The 17,177-nt window shown below is 43.3% G+C and overlaps 2 protein-coding genes across 5 annotated transcripts in view; one reads left to right on the forward strand and one right to left on the reverse strand.

The window, feature by feature from the left end:
• AHNAK2 (AHNAK nucleoprotein 2) overlaps positions 1-3,747 on the reverse strand; it is a 131,719-nt gene extending 127,972 nt beyond the window's left edge. Inside the window, exons 1-2 of the mRNA XM_088058071.1 lie at positions 3,713-3,747; positions 2,525-3,053 (exon numbers count right to left, since the gene is read on the reverse strand). Coding sequence (XP_087914197.1) covers positions 2,525-3,053; positions 3,713-3,747 — 564 coding nt within the window. The remainder of the gene's footprint in view (positions 1-2,524; positions 3,054-3,712) is intronic.
• On the forward strand, positions 1,535-14,057 carry CLBA1 (clathrin binding box of aftiphilin containing 1). Of its 4 annotated transcripts, none has more exons than XM_088058272.1 (6): positions 1,535-1,814; positions 3,704-4,392; positions 7,870-8,018; positions 9,437-9,566; positions 11,282-11,395; positions 12,385-14,057. In XM_088058272.1, exons 2-6 carry the CDS (start codon positions 3,934-3,936, stop codon positions 12,550-12,552), a joined length of 1,020 nt encoding a protein of 339 aa, XP_087914398.1. In that variant the 5' UTR covers positions 1,535-1,814; positions 3,704-3,933; the 3' UTR covers positions 12,553-14,057. The 4 variants fall into 4 exon arrangements, with proteins under 4 accessions (XP_087914398.1, XP_087914397.1, XP_014105205.2 ...); XM_088058271.1 differs by lacking the exon at positions 1,535-1,814 and adding an exon at positions 2,532-2,629; XM_014249730.2 differs by lacking the exon at positions 1,535-1,814 and adding an exon at positions 2,542-3,109.
• The last annotated feature ends 3,120 nt before the right edge of the window (positions 14,058-17,177 follow it).

Genomic DNA, 17,177 nt, shown 5'->3' on the forward strand with positions numbered 1-17,177 from the left:
TCAGTTACTATGTTGATTTTTTTCACTGCAAATTGGTGTTTTTCTAAAGGATAAAAGGAAAAATATAATAATTCTAGAGTATGTGTACTAAAGTCAAATGATTTTCCAGTAGGAATGCTTAGAGGAGCAGTAATAATAGTTAAAGACAAGTGTTCAGTCAATTCAGTTGTTTGAATTGGTGAATTTTTGAGTAACAATGTTCTGCTCTGGTAGATGCACACGTGTGTGTCTAAATATAAGCTTATATTCCATGTCTGAAGCTTTTGACCTCTTTACCTCTTAAGTAGGTAATTTTGACCATCTTTTACCTTTAAATGACTGAGTTATATAAAATAAACAAAACCAACAAAAAACAAACCAAAACCCCACAGTGATAGTTCAAAAAGAAAATACTGATTTAATGCAGTAATTATACACAATGCCTGGTCTGACAAAACTGTAAAATTATTTTTTTCCCCCAAACAGATAACAGGAATTTTATCCCACTGTACTTCAGAGAGGGAAATTCTTAATCCAAGTGTGTTGATGCTTCTAACTTAAACACCAGTGTCATTTAAAGCAGGAGCTGGTGATCCCAGCAGCAGCTGTTACACACTCAGCTGAGTCCAGAGGAGTGAATTCAGGTGAGGCAGGTGAAATCCACTTTTGCAGGGTGGCTGTACTTCACACCGACCCCTTTTGAAGTGCAAACCTTCCAAAAACACAGCAGGGCAGGTTTTTCTTGTGTTTTTGTGGGTTTTCATCAGCATTTTCCCGAGAGCAGAAGGCAGCAGTGGTTACACCCAGCAGATGCTGCAGCCAATTGTTCCACTGCAGGGACCCAGGGCTAGCAACTGGATTTCCCAAGATGGGTTATAAGGTGCTGGAGAGACACAAACAACAGCGGTGCATGGCCAGCCCTTCACAGAGTTCCTGATGTTCTGGAAAGAAGGTGCTGGAGCTTCTTTTGTTCCCACACTCTGGTGTCTGAGGCCTGTGGCAGATTCTGAAGATCCTCAGCTCTCCCACAGCTCCTTGCTCTGCTGCAGGGACACCTGGAACTCGGCAGGGTTTGCAAATCCCACACAGCCCTTCCCCTCCGGATGCGAAGTGTGGTGGAGGAGAGGAGCACCTCAGCCTTTGTGCCACCTGCTTGTGGCCCTTCCTTCGAGAAGACAAAGGTGAAAGTGTAGAGCCGAGCAAAACAACCTCAGTCACAGCAAAAAAATGTTGATCTCGCTTCAAAACTGAAGAGAGAGCTGGAAGCCCTGAGGTCCCCAGGGCACACAGTGACAGCAGCGTGGGAGTGACACCAGCCCAGGCGGTGTCAGGCGCTTTGGGGCTGAATCAGCCTCGCCGGGCCGGTCGGATATCCTGAGAGCTGCAGGCTGCCACGGGATGGCCACGCAGGGCAGGAAACCGCTCCGAAGCAGAAAGAAAACAAATTACAAAAACCTTTCAGGCAGTTGCCAATAAAGTTTCTTTGGCTCTGCGTCTGGGCATCGCTCCCAAATCCAGCCTCTCGCCCTCGGATAAAGCACTACAGCCTGGAATGAGAGTCAGATGTGTGGGAGCAGCGCATGTGTCTGTGTCTGGGCTGGAAAACATATGTACTGTAGTGCCTAGAGAAAGCTTTTTAGTTTGGGCCTTGCTCCAGAAAACCTCTTTCCTTGCTTTTACAACTGTCCCCTGTTCCTTGGGACTACCCAGATGTTTAACCCAGCCTGAGGACAGGGAGCTGAGGAGTTTTCTGTGTCATTCCCTCTGACCCCCAGGCCTGGGAGCAGCCAGCCTGGGGCACGCAGCCCCCAGCCCACACCTCTGTTCCTGGCAAGGTGGGTGGGATGGGATGGGATGGGATGGGATGGGATGGGATGGGATGGGATGGGATGGGATGGGATGGGATGGGATGGGATGGGATGGGATGGGATGGTCAGCCGGGCCGTGGGGTGACCTGTGTGCAGCACTGGACCCACAGCTTCTGGCTTTTCTGGCTGGGAGGGGATCAAGCCTCAGCCTCAGCAGAGAGGGGGGACAGCCAAATACCTCGGGGAGCAAAAGAAGAGAGGGAGGAAGAGGGTTGTTGTTGGTCTTTTCCTACTATTTTATCCTGAGGTTCTGTTAATGGGTGGACTGATTGTCACTTTTATGAAATCCATAACCTGGCAGTTTGCAACTGTGGGAATTTCAGCTAGTCTCAAATGAAAGGCAAACGGCAACCATCAAGCCGCGCGTCCTCAGCCTGCCAGGCTGCAGCAAGAAGCTGAGGGAGGAAAAAAAAAAGAGTGAATACTTTTCTTTTTCACGTCACAGTTTGAACCCCAGCCTCTTCCCGGCGGGCAGGGCGGCTGTAACCCGTGGGGTGCGGGTGGAACGGGGCCCGGGCCCGAGGATGGAGAGGCGCTGGTGGAAGCAGAGCGCGGGGAGCCGGCGGGCACTGGGGATGAGGGGCGGCTCGCTGCCTTAGCTGGGGCGGAGGGATGGAGGGCTCGGCTGCCCCCGGGCGGTGCCGGCCCCGCCGCCCGCCCCGGCCCGCCCCGCACACCTCGGCCCGCCCCTGGCGACCTGCGGGCGGCGGCGCTGAGGGTGCTCCGGTGGGGTTGCTCAGGTGGGGCCGCTCCGGTGTGAACACTCGGGTGTGAACACTCCGGTGAGTCCCCTCCGGTGACCCCGCTCTGGCGTGAACACTCTGGTGAGCCCCCTCCGGTGTGAACACTCCGGTGTGAACACTCCGGTGACCCCGCTCCGGTGGGCCCGCTCCGGTGACCCCGCTCCGGTGGGCCCGCTCCGGTGAGCCCGCTCCGGTGACCCCGCTCCGGTGGGCCCGCTCCGGTGAGCCCGCTCCGGTGAGCCCGCTGTGGTGAGCCCGCTCCGGTGACCCCGCTCCGGTGAGCCCGCTCCGGTGGGCCCGCTCCCCGCCCGCACAGGTGACATCGCGGGCGGAGCAGCCGCTGCCCCGGGTGAAGCGCCCGCAGCTCCGGGCGCGTTCCCCGCCTTGTCCCTCCCGGGGACTCCGCCGTGTCCCTGCGGGCAGCCGAGGGACCTGCCGCACCCCTGCTCTGTGCCCGGCCCGCCTGCGGAGGAAACCCGGGGGAAAACACACATTCGGTTCTGTGAAACACCGCGGCAGGTCGGTGAGAAGCGCGTTTAGTGAGTGTTTTTAAGCCGCCCCCCTCCAAAACAGCTTGGGAAAATGCTTGAGGATTTGGTTATGGGGTTAATCTAACATGGCCAATGCTGCACTGTCTGTATCATTTACAGATGCCAAACTGGATTTATTCCATCTGCCTCAATTACGTGAATAGTTGGAAATACTATATTTTTACAGGATTCTAGTCGTTGGGATGGGGCAGCCTGTGCAGGCAGAAATAGCATTATTTGAGTGTACTTGAGGTCGATGAAGTAATTACAGAAAATAGTTTTAAAGCATTGGACGTTGACTGTAGTTATATTGGTTTGTTTCCAGTATACTCAGTACTGGGTTAATCCAGCAACTTCTGTTATGTATTTGCTGAGTATTGTTCACTAATTTCATGGCTTTCCTGTGGTGTGGGCAGATAGTTCAGTGTAAATTTTAAATCATTTTGCCTACAGCAATTTTCAGTGGATAATGCCGGAATGTGTTTATTTTAACGCAAGCATTCCTTCTCCTACCTTATCAGCTATCTTTATTCCTACACAGGCCTTATCACAGAGGTATTTATTTATAATCCTTTCTTTGCAGGCTTAATACTCTCCACAGAAAGTGAGGCTGAACAACATGCACATGCCGAGTACTGGAGGAGAGGCTGAAGGACATCCTGTTTTGTTTCAGCAGTGTTGTTATTCTTTGGGGTGAAATGAAGATTTTGATTTTGTTTTGGAAACGCTCATATTTCTGATGCAACTGAACTTCAGTAACCTTTTTGCAGTACAGATTTCAACAAATTATTTTTTTTTTTCTCCTGAACAAAGATGCAGAACTTGTCAGTGGTAGAAAGTTTTGCTAATACAGACATATCACACTGTGAGCCTCTAAAAGACCTGGCAGCTGAGACAGGTGTCGTGTCTCTCGATGAAAGTGGCTGTAACTGGAATGAAAGAACAAGTAATGAAGAAATTTTTAATCTTGAAGCAATGCAGCAAAGCCTCCCTGTAATGAACAGCAAAGGGAGAAGTCGTGAGGGATTTTCTGAGAGCAGCTTTAGTACCTCAGAACCCAGTGCTTCCTGGGGTGATTTTGAAGGCTTCAAGGAGCCCTTAGACAAACCAGAGAGATTCAGTCATAACCCTGAAGTTTTGGTGAACGCAACAAAAACTTCTGGAGCTGACCCAGACCTACTCAGCGGAGACTGGAGCATTTCTGCTGCCCGGGTGTGTGCCGAGCCATCTCTGTGCCATGGGATGTGGGAGGCTTCGGGCTCTCTGAATGAGGTACGTGTTCACAGCAAACCAAGGAGCAGAAATGCTCGTGTTGCTGCTCCCTACACCTCCGGGTCTGTCTTCTCTGTGGAGGCTAGTGCTGCACATGCAGAGAAACTCTCCAGCTGCTTCGAAGCTACCTCAAGTGGAACGAAAGCAGCTCCTTTACAGTGTTTGACAAATACTCAAGCTGTCCTGCTGGAGAGCTTTAAAGAATGTAATGCACTACTTTGCTTCCAGGCACTAGGAATAAGTAGGCACATAGGCAAGTAAGCACGTAGGCACCTTGAACCTTGCCCTGAAGGACATGAAGTTTAAAATTTAGACAAGAAAGAACATAAGAAACAACAATTTGGAACGAATTGGGAAGGTGGGTGACAAAAGCAGGGTGGACAGAAATTCTGTGAGTTGCCTGCAAACTTATTGAAGTAAACCCACATACCATTGAGTTAGAAGTTGGCAAAAACAATGTCTTTTATTATTTAGTATACTCAGTATACTCCCTGAGTAATATCAACAGTTTTTCTGGAATTTTAGACTGATGGCGACACACAAGAAATTAATAGAAATATGATTTTTTTTAGCATAGGATATAGCATTCACTCTTAAAATGTTAGAGATAAAATTCTGCATAAATAATGCAGTGAATTCTTATCAGCACAAAATAAAACCTGTTCAGGTAAAGGGTTATATCTTATTGGGATAAATGTGTTTCCATGTGGACCAAACATGCATAAGGAAAGGAAAGTAACAAAAGGGAAGAAAGAACATAGAAATACAGAACAAAATCCCCTTGTTCTTACTACTTTAATCCTAAATGACAACATTTTAAAAAGGAGAATAATCAGCTAGGACTTCCATGGGGTTAATCTGTAGCAGTAGAACTTACTGCTTGTCGTCTGTTGGGTGAGTTTCACTTTGTGTAGGGAACTGAGACTTTTGTGGAGACAGGATTTCTTGCCCTTTGCCTAGGAATCTTACTTGTTGCAGAGGTATTACTAGGAAAAGCACAAAGAGGCAGGTGGGAAAAGCTGCCCACACTGACTGAGTGTAGATACACAAAATACCTGGTTATTGGTGTGAACAAACAGAGAATTCAATTTTTTTTGTAATCCTGGGAATGGGGGACAAGAAGTCTTCTGTTGGAGAAAGGGAATGTTGTAATGACTGAAGCTGAAATGGAATATAGCAGGTTGCTTGGTTTCTTTCCAAAAGCAACAGATCTTAATCTTACTGAAGCCTTTTCTTTATTTTGCATTTGTTAAAGGCAGAAGGAAATGTCCAGTACAAGTTAAATAAGTTACCCATGCTTAGAGTTTCAAGTTGTCTTTTCTTGTCTCTAGGTAGAGAGACAGCCACAGAGCTGCTGGAGATTCCTTGGAATGTAGAATATGTGTGTAGCCTGTCCTTTATCCCTGTGCTTTTTGCATTGTTAGTTTGAGATCATAAAGTCTTTGAACTGGGACCCTGGCTTCTGTATGATCAATAGGAAAAAGGCCAGGTGTGTTAGAAGAGACCTCTAGAAATCATCTCAGGTCAGAGGTCTGATATTCAGTGTTTATTGCTTCAGTTAATTAAATGATGTCAATCGGGATCAGAATCAAGTGTTTTAAGATGGAAACAATCATTAATTTCCTTGCAGTAGCTGGGTAATTTGCCTGCACAATTGAACACTTTGAAGATTTTTCACGTGCTCTTTAAACATTGGCCTTTGAGAGAGGGACTGGTGCATGTGTTTAATCCATGGGAATTTTGATATAATAGGATATAGAGGATTTATTCAGAAAGTACCAATGTGAACTTTGTACATTGATTTTTTTATAATTAGTACAAAGCCACAAGATAAATAGAAATATACCCAAACTTTGTTTCAGAAACACTCACTGTAATAGACAGTAATACAGGTAATAAAATATCTTTATCTGTCTTGGCTAAACTATAAGTTAGTGACTTGCATGTGTGTTGGAGCAGCACCAAGGCTCTACAGAGATGCTGCAGTTGAGGCAGAGCTGTGCTTCCCTCCATGCATTCCCTGGGTTTGTTAACCTCTCCCATCCCAGAGCAAAGAGCAGCTGCCTGGCTTTTCCTTGACTCCCATCTCAGTTTTGCTGCCTACCTGGAAGTTGTTTTTCTGGTTTTTTTTTTTTTCCCTTGACCATGTACGCTTTAGCAGGTGTTGCTTCACAGAATTCTGCTTCTCCAGCTTTGGTCAGCCTCTACGTTGTATCCCTGTTGAGGTAATTTACAAATTGATTGAAACTATTGTTACACTTTGGGCAAGACTCTAAGGAATTTACCCAGAAATTTTTGAATGTCCCAGCGGTGAACCATTAGGACAGGATTTCAGCAAGGCCTTACTTCAGGAGGGGGCAGCATGGGGCACAAGTTCTGTTCCTTGAAGCATGGTCAGAAGTGCAGAAGCCTTCTACCAGCTCTGTTGATTTTGCCCACTTATGCTTAGATTAAATCCATACTCAGTATTCACCCCACTTATCTGTGTTCAGTGTAATGAGACTGTGGAAATATTTCAGCTGTTTGAACTACAATTAGATGAAACGATAAAAATATGGAGTATATATGCTTAAGGCTTTTCATACTAAATTGTTGATTGCTGGGCAATCAACTGACTGGTTCCATTCTTGAATTTTCACAGTGTAGCTGCTCTTGCCTTCCAGTCCCTGGGCAGGGTGGTGAAGTCAATTAATTTGCTTTTATTTGGAAAATTGCAGTAATTCCCTTCTTGAAGGAATAAAAGGATACAGCTTCCAAACCAGATGGCATGCCTCTAGGATAGGATGTAAATTATGCATGTTTTCCCTTGTATATGTATTTCTTAGTTGTCAGATAACCCTATTTACTAGTTAGTTCCATGACACCTGTCTAGATCACTCCTGTGCTGCAGACAGTCCTCTAAACCTCCTCCTCATCACTGCTTGAAGAGGAACAAGGATTTAAATCTGGCTCTGATTTTTAACATAGGCTGGAAAAAGTTTGGTGCAAATGCAAGGCTAGGAACATCCTCACCCCAGCTTTTTTGCAGACTTGCATAGTGCAAGTGTTCATTAGTATTATTAACTGTAGTATTTAGCAGCTGTGTTACATTTGAATTGGGGTGTTTGAATACTGAATTAGCAGAAGAAGCTTTTGAATTGATGTGTAGGTCAGCCTTGACCTGGACTGAATTAGATGAGCAGAAGGAGGAGTCATAAGTAATAAATATGCAAGTCTATGACCGAGAAGCTGGGAAGTTAAAGTCCAAGGTTCTTTAGAAACTCTGGGACTCTTGCTTCTTTTAATTCTAGGTACTCAAAATACTCAAAACACTGAAATATGAGCTCAGTCCCTCTGCTATGAATATTAATATAAATATAAATTCTAAAAACAAAAAGACAATCTCTAGAATTATTGTAGTCTTTGGACTAGGTCCTTCATGAGCTATGGGGATGGTCTGTATGGTGTATGCAATAAAAATCTCTTTTTTTTTTTTAGGAAGACCACAGCTATGAGGAGACATTTAAGTTGGGCTTTCCAGAAATCTTTGTACCACAGTCCAGAGAGTGCATAAGAAGCTTAGGGCAAGTTCTTGATGCAAATAATGAAAATGTTTGGATTCCTGAACTTTTGAAGAATCAGCTTTGGTAATGAGTTTAGATTACTAGTTTAAGAAAAAAAAAAAAAGAAAAGGAAAAAGGTTCCTCATCAATTACACTGTTTGTTTCATAATTTAAAAATAAGTGGTGCACTTAAAAATCTTTTTAGTAGTATTCTTTTCAGTGCATAGATCTTACCAGTTTTGTAGCATGTTGTTAAAGGAAATGGATGGTGTTTTAGCCATTGGAAAACAATGAAGGGAATATATCAAAATTACAAATTCCTGCCTAAGGTTTTTCCTTCTGTTGGTGTGCCTCCTTATGACTAAGCCTCTGGAATGCCAGAACCCAACAGGCAGCCTGTTCTTCCTGTTTGCTTGTCCTTTCTTTACAGCACATCCCACTTATTTCTTCATCATTGGAGGCTGCTGCTTCTACTAACAACTTACTTGCTTTTTTTTTTTCTCCCCCCTCAGTTCTCCCAGTTGGTAACTTCTTCTCATGTTTAACCAGATGTGCTTCAGAATGTCTGGTGCATCTGTCTTCTTTCCTGGGCTATGTTAATAGCAATTAGTACCATTAACTAAGCTTTCTCTTGTGACAGCTGGAGCACTTCTAGTTTTGTTACGTGTTTTTTAAGGATCAGCAGCTTCAGAGCAGTATTGTAGCTAATGAACAGTGTTGCAGTTATTTTTTCATGGAGAAAGCAGTGTCAGACCACATTTGAGAAATGTCTTAAGACTCAGAAGAAATGAAGGTAAAACATATAATGTGGGCACCCTTTTAGCCAAGTTCCCTGCATATGTGCTATATTTTAATCAGCATCAAACTTGTGGAGAAATATAATTGTAAAGGGGACTGCACTACTACAGCAGAGTGGCAAGTAAAAACAAAAATTTCCTCATCTACTGTGATGAGTAACTAAGGCCAATGACAAGTGCAAACTAAGTAAAGCCCAACTGAATTTTTATATGCGATGAATGCAGTGTAAGGATCCAAAGTACCACGCCGAGGGAAGTCTCTCCTTGCAGTTTCAGCAGTGAGTGCCTTTGGCTTGCTCTGTCCTACAGGTGCTGCAGAGGTGAAGCGTGACCTTTGGGATGGAGAAGGACTTGAGAGACAGGAAAGGCAAAGTGCATAACTCCCAGGGCTGAACTCTGCCCACATTTCACAGAAGCAGCTGAATACTGCGAGCTGTTGGCATGTAGCAGTCTGACATGTGCTTCTGATGCCCTTCTTATCTGAGGAGCACAGATATACACTTATGCTGACTTTCTGCTTCCACTAATTGTCGTGCCAGCTCATTAGTACCTTGGGTTGGTAGCTTGGGCAAGTGTAGAAAGAGCTTTAAGATGAGTTGCTTGTTAGATCAGGGTTTGTATACAGCTGTATGTAGTGAAAATTACTCTTGCATATGTTCACTGGAAGCCTCAGCTCTAAACCTCAAATTGTGTTTTGTTTCCTAGCATGGATTCTGGAAACGTATGGAGAGCACTCAGAGACTTTGATAATACCCCCAGTTTAAGATATCCCTGGAGTAAATCTCACTGTCAAGAAAACCTCTTGAGTGTTCTCGGAATAGATGCAAATCAAAAGGTAACTGAACAATGGTTTTCCATTCTGCCAGCACAAACACTGGGTTGGGAATCTGATCTTCTGCAAGCTGTACATGCAGATGCATGAGGGACTGGATCTGGGTGAGTCACAAGGTTGGTTTTTTTTTAACAGGGAGATTTTAAGACAGTAGCTTAGTGTTTTCTCATCTTCATGTGTAAGTAACTAAGAAACTGTGCAGGATCACACTTTGATTGTCTTTACATTGAAGTCTGCCCAGCACAGTTCCCTGTAGTTAGGTGGTACACTCAGCTTTGGTAGAGATGGAGAAGTAGTTTTCAGGTGGTAGAGGATCAGCTCCCTGATGTGTGTGCTATAGGATTTACTTTTTTTGCTCAGACTGCGAGAAAACTGTTACCCTGTAATATCTTTGTGCGAAATGAAATTCAGATCTGAATCAGAGGGGCTGTTACAGTAATTATTGGATGTTTTTACTGTGAAGAAACTGAAAGTGTGTTCGACTTCCCCTTTCTTCACATTATTCCTCTGTCTGCTTTTGTGAGGCTTGAGGGAGAATATGTTTTAAATTGGATTGAAACCAAATCAGCAGTGTTGAAAGATCTCAAATAGAAATATCTCTGTTTAACAATCTCTTGTTTTAAGAAGATACAGGTGTCAGGGATGGTTTAGAATTCAGTTATTTAGCTGGGATTAATTAGTCACATGTAATTTTCAGAAGTAACTGTTTCAATTGATTATTTGAATGCTGAAGCACAGGGTTGGCACGGTAATGATTTTATATTTGACTTCTCATGCAAGTTATATACAAACAGAAGGACGATGCTGAAGGTAGAAACTTATTTTGCACTTGAAAAAGTCACTTTGGAGAACTCTAATTTAACAGAGAGAGAACTGGAGACATTTCTCTAACATGTCTAAAGTCTCATTCTGTTCTTTTCTTGCCCCCCAGCATTAAATCAATGCCCAGGCAGCTTAAACTTCACATCATTTCTTCTTATCTCTTTCTGGAAAACTGCATTGCTTTTAACAGTACTGATTAAGATGCATTTCTCAGCAACGCTTTGGTGCTAATTAAGGCTAATTCTAATTGGAAATGGCTTTTTTATTAATTGAAGTCACAGATTCACATGTGTAGGTGATGCCTTGAGGGGCTACCTGGAACAGAGGCTAGACAGAGTTAGAGAATAAAGTAGGTATTTATTAAAATGCCTTCAAGGGATACACCTTGGGTAGTACAAAGGCTACACCCCAGATAGACTGGCTGAGGTCACCAGTCTTCTCAGACAGATAAACGTTTGGTCTGTTTGCATATCAGAGGTTAATTGCCCAATTATAGCTTCAGGTAATGAAGTAACCTTCCCTGGTCTGCTTCTCTCCCAGTTTACTTTTGTTTATACTTTTCGGGCCTGAGGCTGTGTTGATGACCTTGGGTCTCAGGCCCAGAAGGATTGTTTAGTCTGACCAAAATGTGAAGAAAGGTAACTAGCATTCTATACAGAGCTCAGAGTTATGCACTAATGCAGTACAGAATCTGAAAAATACAAAAGGCATCATAGGACTGGTTCTGCATAAAATTGTTTTAATGCAAAGGGGGACACATGATAAAATACAGCTTCAGAAAGCAAAATTTAGTGGTTGTTATTTGAAGGAAACTTGTCTTTAGGTTGTATGCATTGGAATCAGATAGAAATGCATAAATAAATTCATAAGTAAAATGTAAATTATGTTTTCTTTAGGACGTTTCAGAGGACCAGGCTGATATTCTTGAGGAATCAGATGTCAAAGATAATGAGGACTTTAGATTTGATGGATTCAGTGTTAATGACTGCAAAGCATTGATCCAGACCAAGGTAAGGATTGTTCTGGAACTGAGCACTTCAGAGAACCACAGAGTGTATTTAGCATGCTCCTCTCTGTTGTCCCAGCACCTGTTCTCATGTAATGGTTTAGTCCTGGTGTAACTTTTGGATGTGGAGTTGGTTTTTGCTCTTTGAAAACTCTGACAGCTTCAGAAAAGATACCTTGGTGCTGGTTTGTTTCATGCCATAGCAATGCAAGTTGGAAGGAAAATTGTGTCATACTTCATTGCTGCAGAACACCTCAATCACCTCAGTCTGTTTTTTAGCAAGGTATTTTGGAGAAATATTCTTAACCCAAGGTCCCTTCCTCAGTGGAGAATAAAACTGAGCAGCTGTTGCCACTGTGGAGACAGATAGTTTCAGACATGCTTTCACTCCTCTGTTTTATTGTATTTACTGCTGTGGACAGTGAAGGTGTTTAACTGTTCTGGGAACTTTGTACACAAGAGATGATAGGCTGGAGAATTCAGAGATAAAACTTAAAAGGACTGTCCAGCTTATTCCTTCATAATTCAGTTCTGCTTTCTCCAGTGAGTACCTGAAGGGAGGATCACAGTGGCCGAATCACATTGGAAATGTGTAAAATACAGGAATAAGGTTTAGACAAAGGAGAAGTGATTTGAGGTAGACAAAGAAGGAATAAAAGAAAAAAGAATTGTGGTACAAAGTTAAGGTAAAAGGACAGTGTATTTCTGGGATAGCCTTATAAGGGAAAGAACAAATGCTGCAGCTTGGTGTCTCAAAGAAAAAGTCATTAAAAAACATAAGTTGCTATTTCTAATTTAAGGTAAGTGAAATCATATAATAGGATGTTTTCTATTTATCTTCATATATATGTATTTTTTATCCTCTAAAAAAATTTAAATAATTTTTTAAACAATTATTTTAATGAAAATTTATTTAAATTAGGTTGACTTATGCAAAGTGATTAACCTCCTGTAGGATGGAAAAAATTAACTAAGTTTTCCTTTTTCACTCAGCTTTCTGTGTCACCAGACTCCAGACATGGTCATCTTTTCTCCTGTAACCTCTTTTTGAAGACCACACCATCAAACGAAAACACACAGTGTATAACAATCCCAAGGAAGAAGCAGATTTTCGCTACACACAACCTAAAAATGAAATTTTTCAGTAGTGATGTTTGCTGAACTAAATGCAATTTTTAGCCTTTTTTATTTATTTTTTTTTTTAACTGAATGCAGTCTACCTTGATTTTGTTACTGACTTGGTACTATAGACTACAGACATTCTTTAGGAAAGTGGCATATTGCTGTATATGAGGGACCTAAGGCCATGCTATTAGAAGAGATTTCTCCTGTTTAGTTGTGAAGTCAAATTTTGTAATTTTGCCCTGCTAAATTTTGCTGCAGAGTCGTGTCCCTTACAGTAAATGCTGCAGCTGCAGCCACGCTTCAAGATAGCTCTGGTGGAGCCTCCTGAACTACTGATCTTTCAGGCCTTAATGCCTCTTCAATCAAAACCCTTCTTTCCCTGCCAGAGCCTGCACAAGCCTCAGGTGTGTGGTAATGTGCCTTGTCACCATCTCTCCTCATACCTGCTCCAGTTTGGATCAGCTGAGATTGTCGCTTTGTAATGGGTGTAGTGAGAGGAGCCTTCTTCATTTGGGGACTTTGAGTGGGGGTTAGCAAAATAGAAGTGTCTTAATTTCTGTCTGGTGAAGCTTGCTGTGGTGATAGGGGTGGAGGCAGCAAAATGCTTCGTTCTGGCATTGGTTTCTGGCTGAAATAAATCACCCTGTTGAAGCTGATTGTCACAGGACATGTTGGGTTCATTCAGCCACACTTGCATACCCTGCTTGTAAAAGCTCAGCGGAGTTGCAGTTCAGGACTTGCATAATGGTGTAAATGCCTGCCCTTTTAAAATTTTATAGAAATTATTGACTGTTGCCCATCTTCCTGCATGCCTGAGTGCCACAGGGGATGCACCTCGCTGTCATTGAGAAGAATCCATGTTGGTTCCCTGCCACCTGCAACAGCTTTATTTATTCATTGGCACTAACTCTTACACAAGTTACGGATCTGTTTTCTGCTCTGGCCATTGTGAATATGAAAATTTTATATGGCTTTTTGTTTTAAAGAGTTGCTAAGCGCTGCAACTGATATTTTATGTGTTGAAAGCAGGGAGCAAAGTTGGGTGTTCCAAAACTAAGTCAGTTAATTATTTAATGATGCGCCTGTTCTGTTCTTAGATTTAAGAATACTATAAAGCACTGGCAGACTTCAATCTTTAATCTAGTAAAGTGTTCAGCAGTGACATTACAATTGCTGTAATAACTTCAGTGTTACCTCAGTGCTATTAGAATGGGATGAACTCTGTCCTGCTTACTCAGTAGATGGAACAGAGCATTTGAAAAAATGCTCTTTTAAAGTGGCTCTGCAGCTTCCCTGGCCCTGGAGAGAGTCCTGCAAAGCCAAACTGGAAACTCCATATGGATACAAGAGCAGGGTTAACTTTTTCACTTAACCCTAGATTTGAATTAATTTTCAATTTCCCTTATATTCTTTCAGAGCTCTTAAACATGTATTAAATAGGTTGTAGTCATGAGCTCACAAAATGTTAAATTGCCAGTAAATGGTGAATGAATAGTTGAGGTTGGTAATAAACATTATTAAAATAAATTATAAGATTAAAATCCCATTTTTATGCTTTCAGACAAGCAGGGACCTGCAGAGGGGCTTGAGGGGGCAACATACTGTGTGCAACATTCACTGATGCATCAGAACCCTCTTTTCCTCTGGGCTTTCTATTTTGCCTTTGCTTTTGTGAGCATTGGATGAATGTATTGAAAAAATGTTTTGCACTGTTACTCTGGGAGAAGGATGCGTATGTCATCTTTCCCTCTTATTAGCAGATTTTACAGCCCTGTCCAAGGTACAGAATGGAAAGAAAAAAGGGTTCAGCATTTGTGATTCAGCAGGGGAGCAAACTACTGGGGTTCCAAAGGTGATGGGTTCCACCTTGCAGGTCTTTCTCTTTTGGACAGATGCTTTGGGCCACCTGAGCCCTCACTGCCTGTCAGCACTGGCTGCATAAGACAACTGAGGGACCTTGTACCTCCCATTTCCAATCTGAGATGAACAAATTCACCACCCCAGGGGAAAAGCCTAGCAAAATTTGAATGGCAATGTAAATCAATTCAGCTTCAAGGCTGGGGAGTTCTGGCAACCCTCCAGCCCCCACCGGAATTTGGACACTACCGGCACATTTGGGGGTACCCGCAAAGACAAAACTGGACTCTGTCAGGGAGACCAACCAAAGCGCAGCCAACCATTTTCAGGCACATTTCATAGTAAAAACGTAGCCTCGCCTTCCGTGGTTATCCTGGGGAACGAGGGGTGCCGGAAGCGCCTCTGACGTGTTCTGCACAAGCAGTGCCCGTTGGGTTCCTTGAGTCATTTCCTCCTCCTGCTGTCCCTGGCAGGCAGCCCAGCGTGGCAGCACACGCTGTGGCCCAGAGGCACCGCTGTCTGCTCTGCAAGGGCTGCACGCAGGAGACACCACTTTGTACCTCAGCACCTTTTAAGCTACGAATTTCACCGTTTCTCATCTTGGTTACGAGCTCTCAGCTCTGAAATCCTGAGTTTTGATGAACTAAACGCGTTACTGTACTCTGCGTTTGCGGAAAGGAAATACCACAGACTTCTGATATTTGCTTAGGATTTTGGAAAGGTGAAAATGAGAGCAAGGCAGGAGTTCTGGACAGAAGAGCTGGACAGCAATGCCTCTTTCTTCTGATGGGATTAGAGGGAAAATACACCCATAGAATAAAGTTTTACAAAGTCCCCATCAGCAGTGTAATTACTGAACTGCTTCCTTTGTGGAAGGAATGCTGTAAACATCCCTTTGCAAAAAAACCCCTCAAACCAACTTCATTGTGAAAGACTGAAAATTTGTCAATGCATGTTCTAAAATGTGGAATTTGATTTATTCTAGTAATTAAAAAATAATCAAGAAAAAGAGGGTGGGACAGTCAGCCTCCAGGATGAATTCTAACCATACTATAAGCCCACCATTGGTTGCATATGCAGAAGATGGAGTGAAAAACAAATGAAAGAAATCTTGTAAAGGTGAAAGTTTTTTTTTCAAAATGCAAGGTCATTGCAGGATTTAAAAGCACTCTGGTATTTTTTAATGATGAAAATCAGCTTTAATAGTTTAAAAAATGGGACTTTCTGGAGTACTCCTACTCCAGTTAAGACAGCAAGGGGAATTTGGCTAAAACTGAGCTACCTTCAAATTAATTGTAAACTCCCAAATTTCCCAGTGGATCCAAGTTTAACTTTCCAGATGTGCTCTGGAAGATTAAAAAGAGAAAAAGTTTCTGACCCTTCTATTGAAATATGTGTGAGAACCTCCTAAATTGCCTCCCACAGCACAGCCTGGATGCCAGATCACAGCCAGCCTGGCTTAGTGCTCTGCTGGGTGGGATAAGCAGGCCCTGATGAGAGAAAAATGTATGGAATGAAGTTGCAACATTTTTTGTGTTTTTCAATCAAGGCGAGATGCCTGTGAATGCTGGGCAAATCCTGAAATGCCAAAAATCCTTCAGCTTCCCCAAACATCTGCTTTATTAACACACACTTCTACAGACACACTTCTGCATCTTCAGAGCTTAATGCCTCACTTCTAACATTGATTTTAAGCAGTTCAAAGTTAGTTTTTCCACTAATTTATAACTCATCTTTCTCATAGAACTAGTGGATAGTTTATTTAATTTGGTGTATTTTCCTGTTGTTTGTGCTGGAAAATTAGTCTTTTAAAGTGTTACTTCCAGCACACGGATGACAAAGCTGGACAGAGCACTCTGGGTAGCACCCAGACCTCCCCAGCCAGCTGTTTGAAGCAGCACTGCGCTGAGCTGTGCTGCTCTGAGTGCTTTTAAGTTCAGATCTTTCAGCGTGACTAAAATCGATGCAAGTGTATGAAAGCCTACACCACCTTTAAAGAGTCTCAGCTTGCTCTGAAAGCTTCAAAAATATTTTCTTAAAAACACTGAACTGCAGCACACCCTTGAAAGGCAGTGTTTCCCAGGTCACGGGCACTGGCTCAGCTCTGTGCTGCAGCATCCATAGTGGCTTCCTCAGGAATGAATCAGTCCCAGAGCTGATGGCACCGTGCTCGCACCACTGGATTTCTGTGCAGCTCCTTCTAGAGCTGTGCTTTTCACACTGTGGTCAGCAGGATTCATGACAAAGGGAGGAGGAAGACTGTAAGCATCAGCCAGTGCAGCCTCATCAGTGAAGGCTGCTGGAGAGTGCTGTTATGCCTCAGTCTGTACGAGATGAACGTTTTTCCCCTTAAAATGGAGGGAACTTGATGCAATTCTTAACATGGCACATAAAGATGTTCATCTCTATTTAAACACTTAAAAATGAGGGGAAATGGTGATTTTGCCTCAATTTAAACCTTGGAAGTTCATTGCAGAAGGGTCAGGATCTCATTTTTGAGGTCTACAACAGAAGAGGAAACCTCTAAACCTGAAGCTGCCGGTTGGATTTGTACAAGCTGCCTTTCACTAGCCCAGAGTGGCAGGGCTCCTGTCCAGTCTGACAAGCACACAGGTCTGGAGAGTCACACTATGTGTGTCAAGGACACTTGCATGTAACACATGCTTTCAGGCACAGCAACCCCTGAAGGGACATGGAGAACTGCAGGGACTGGGAGCACTCACAGGGCACTGGAGACAAAGCCCAGAGGACAGCTCAGTGCTAAAACACTGGCACCTGTTCCCAACAGGAATCTCCCTGCCCCT

This window comes from Pseudopodoces humilis, chromosome 7 (genome assembly GCF_049639895.1).
Source record: "Pseudopodoces humilis isolate 2021_Gansu_Grassland_sample_001 chromosome 7, ASM4963989v1, whole genome shotgun sequence".
Lineage (NCBI taxonomy): Eukaryota > Metazoa > Chordata > Aves > Passeriformes > Paridae > Pseudopodoces > Pseudopodoces humilis.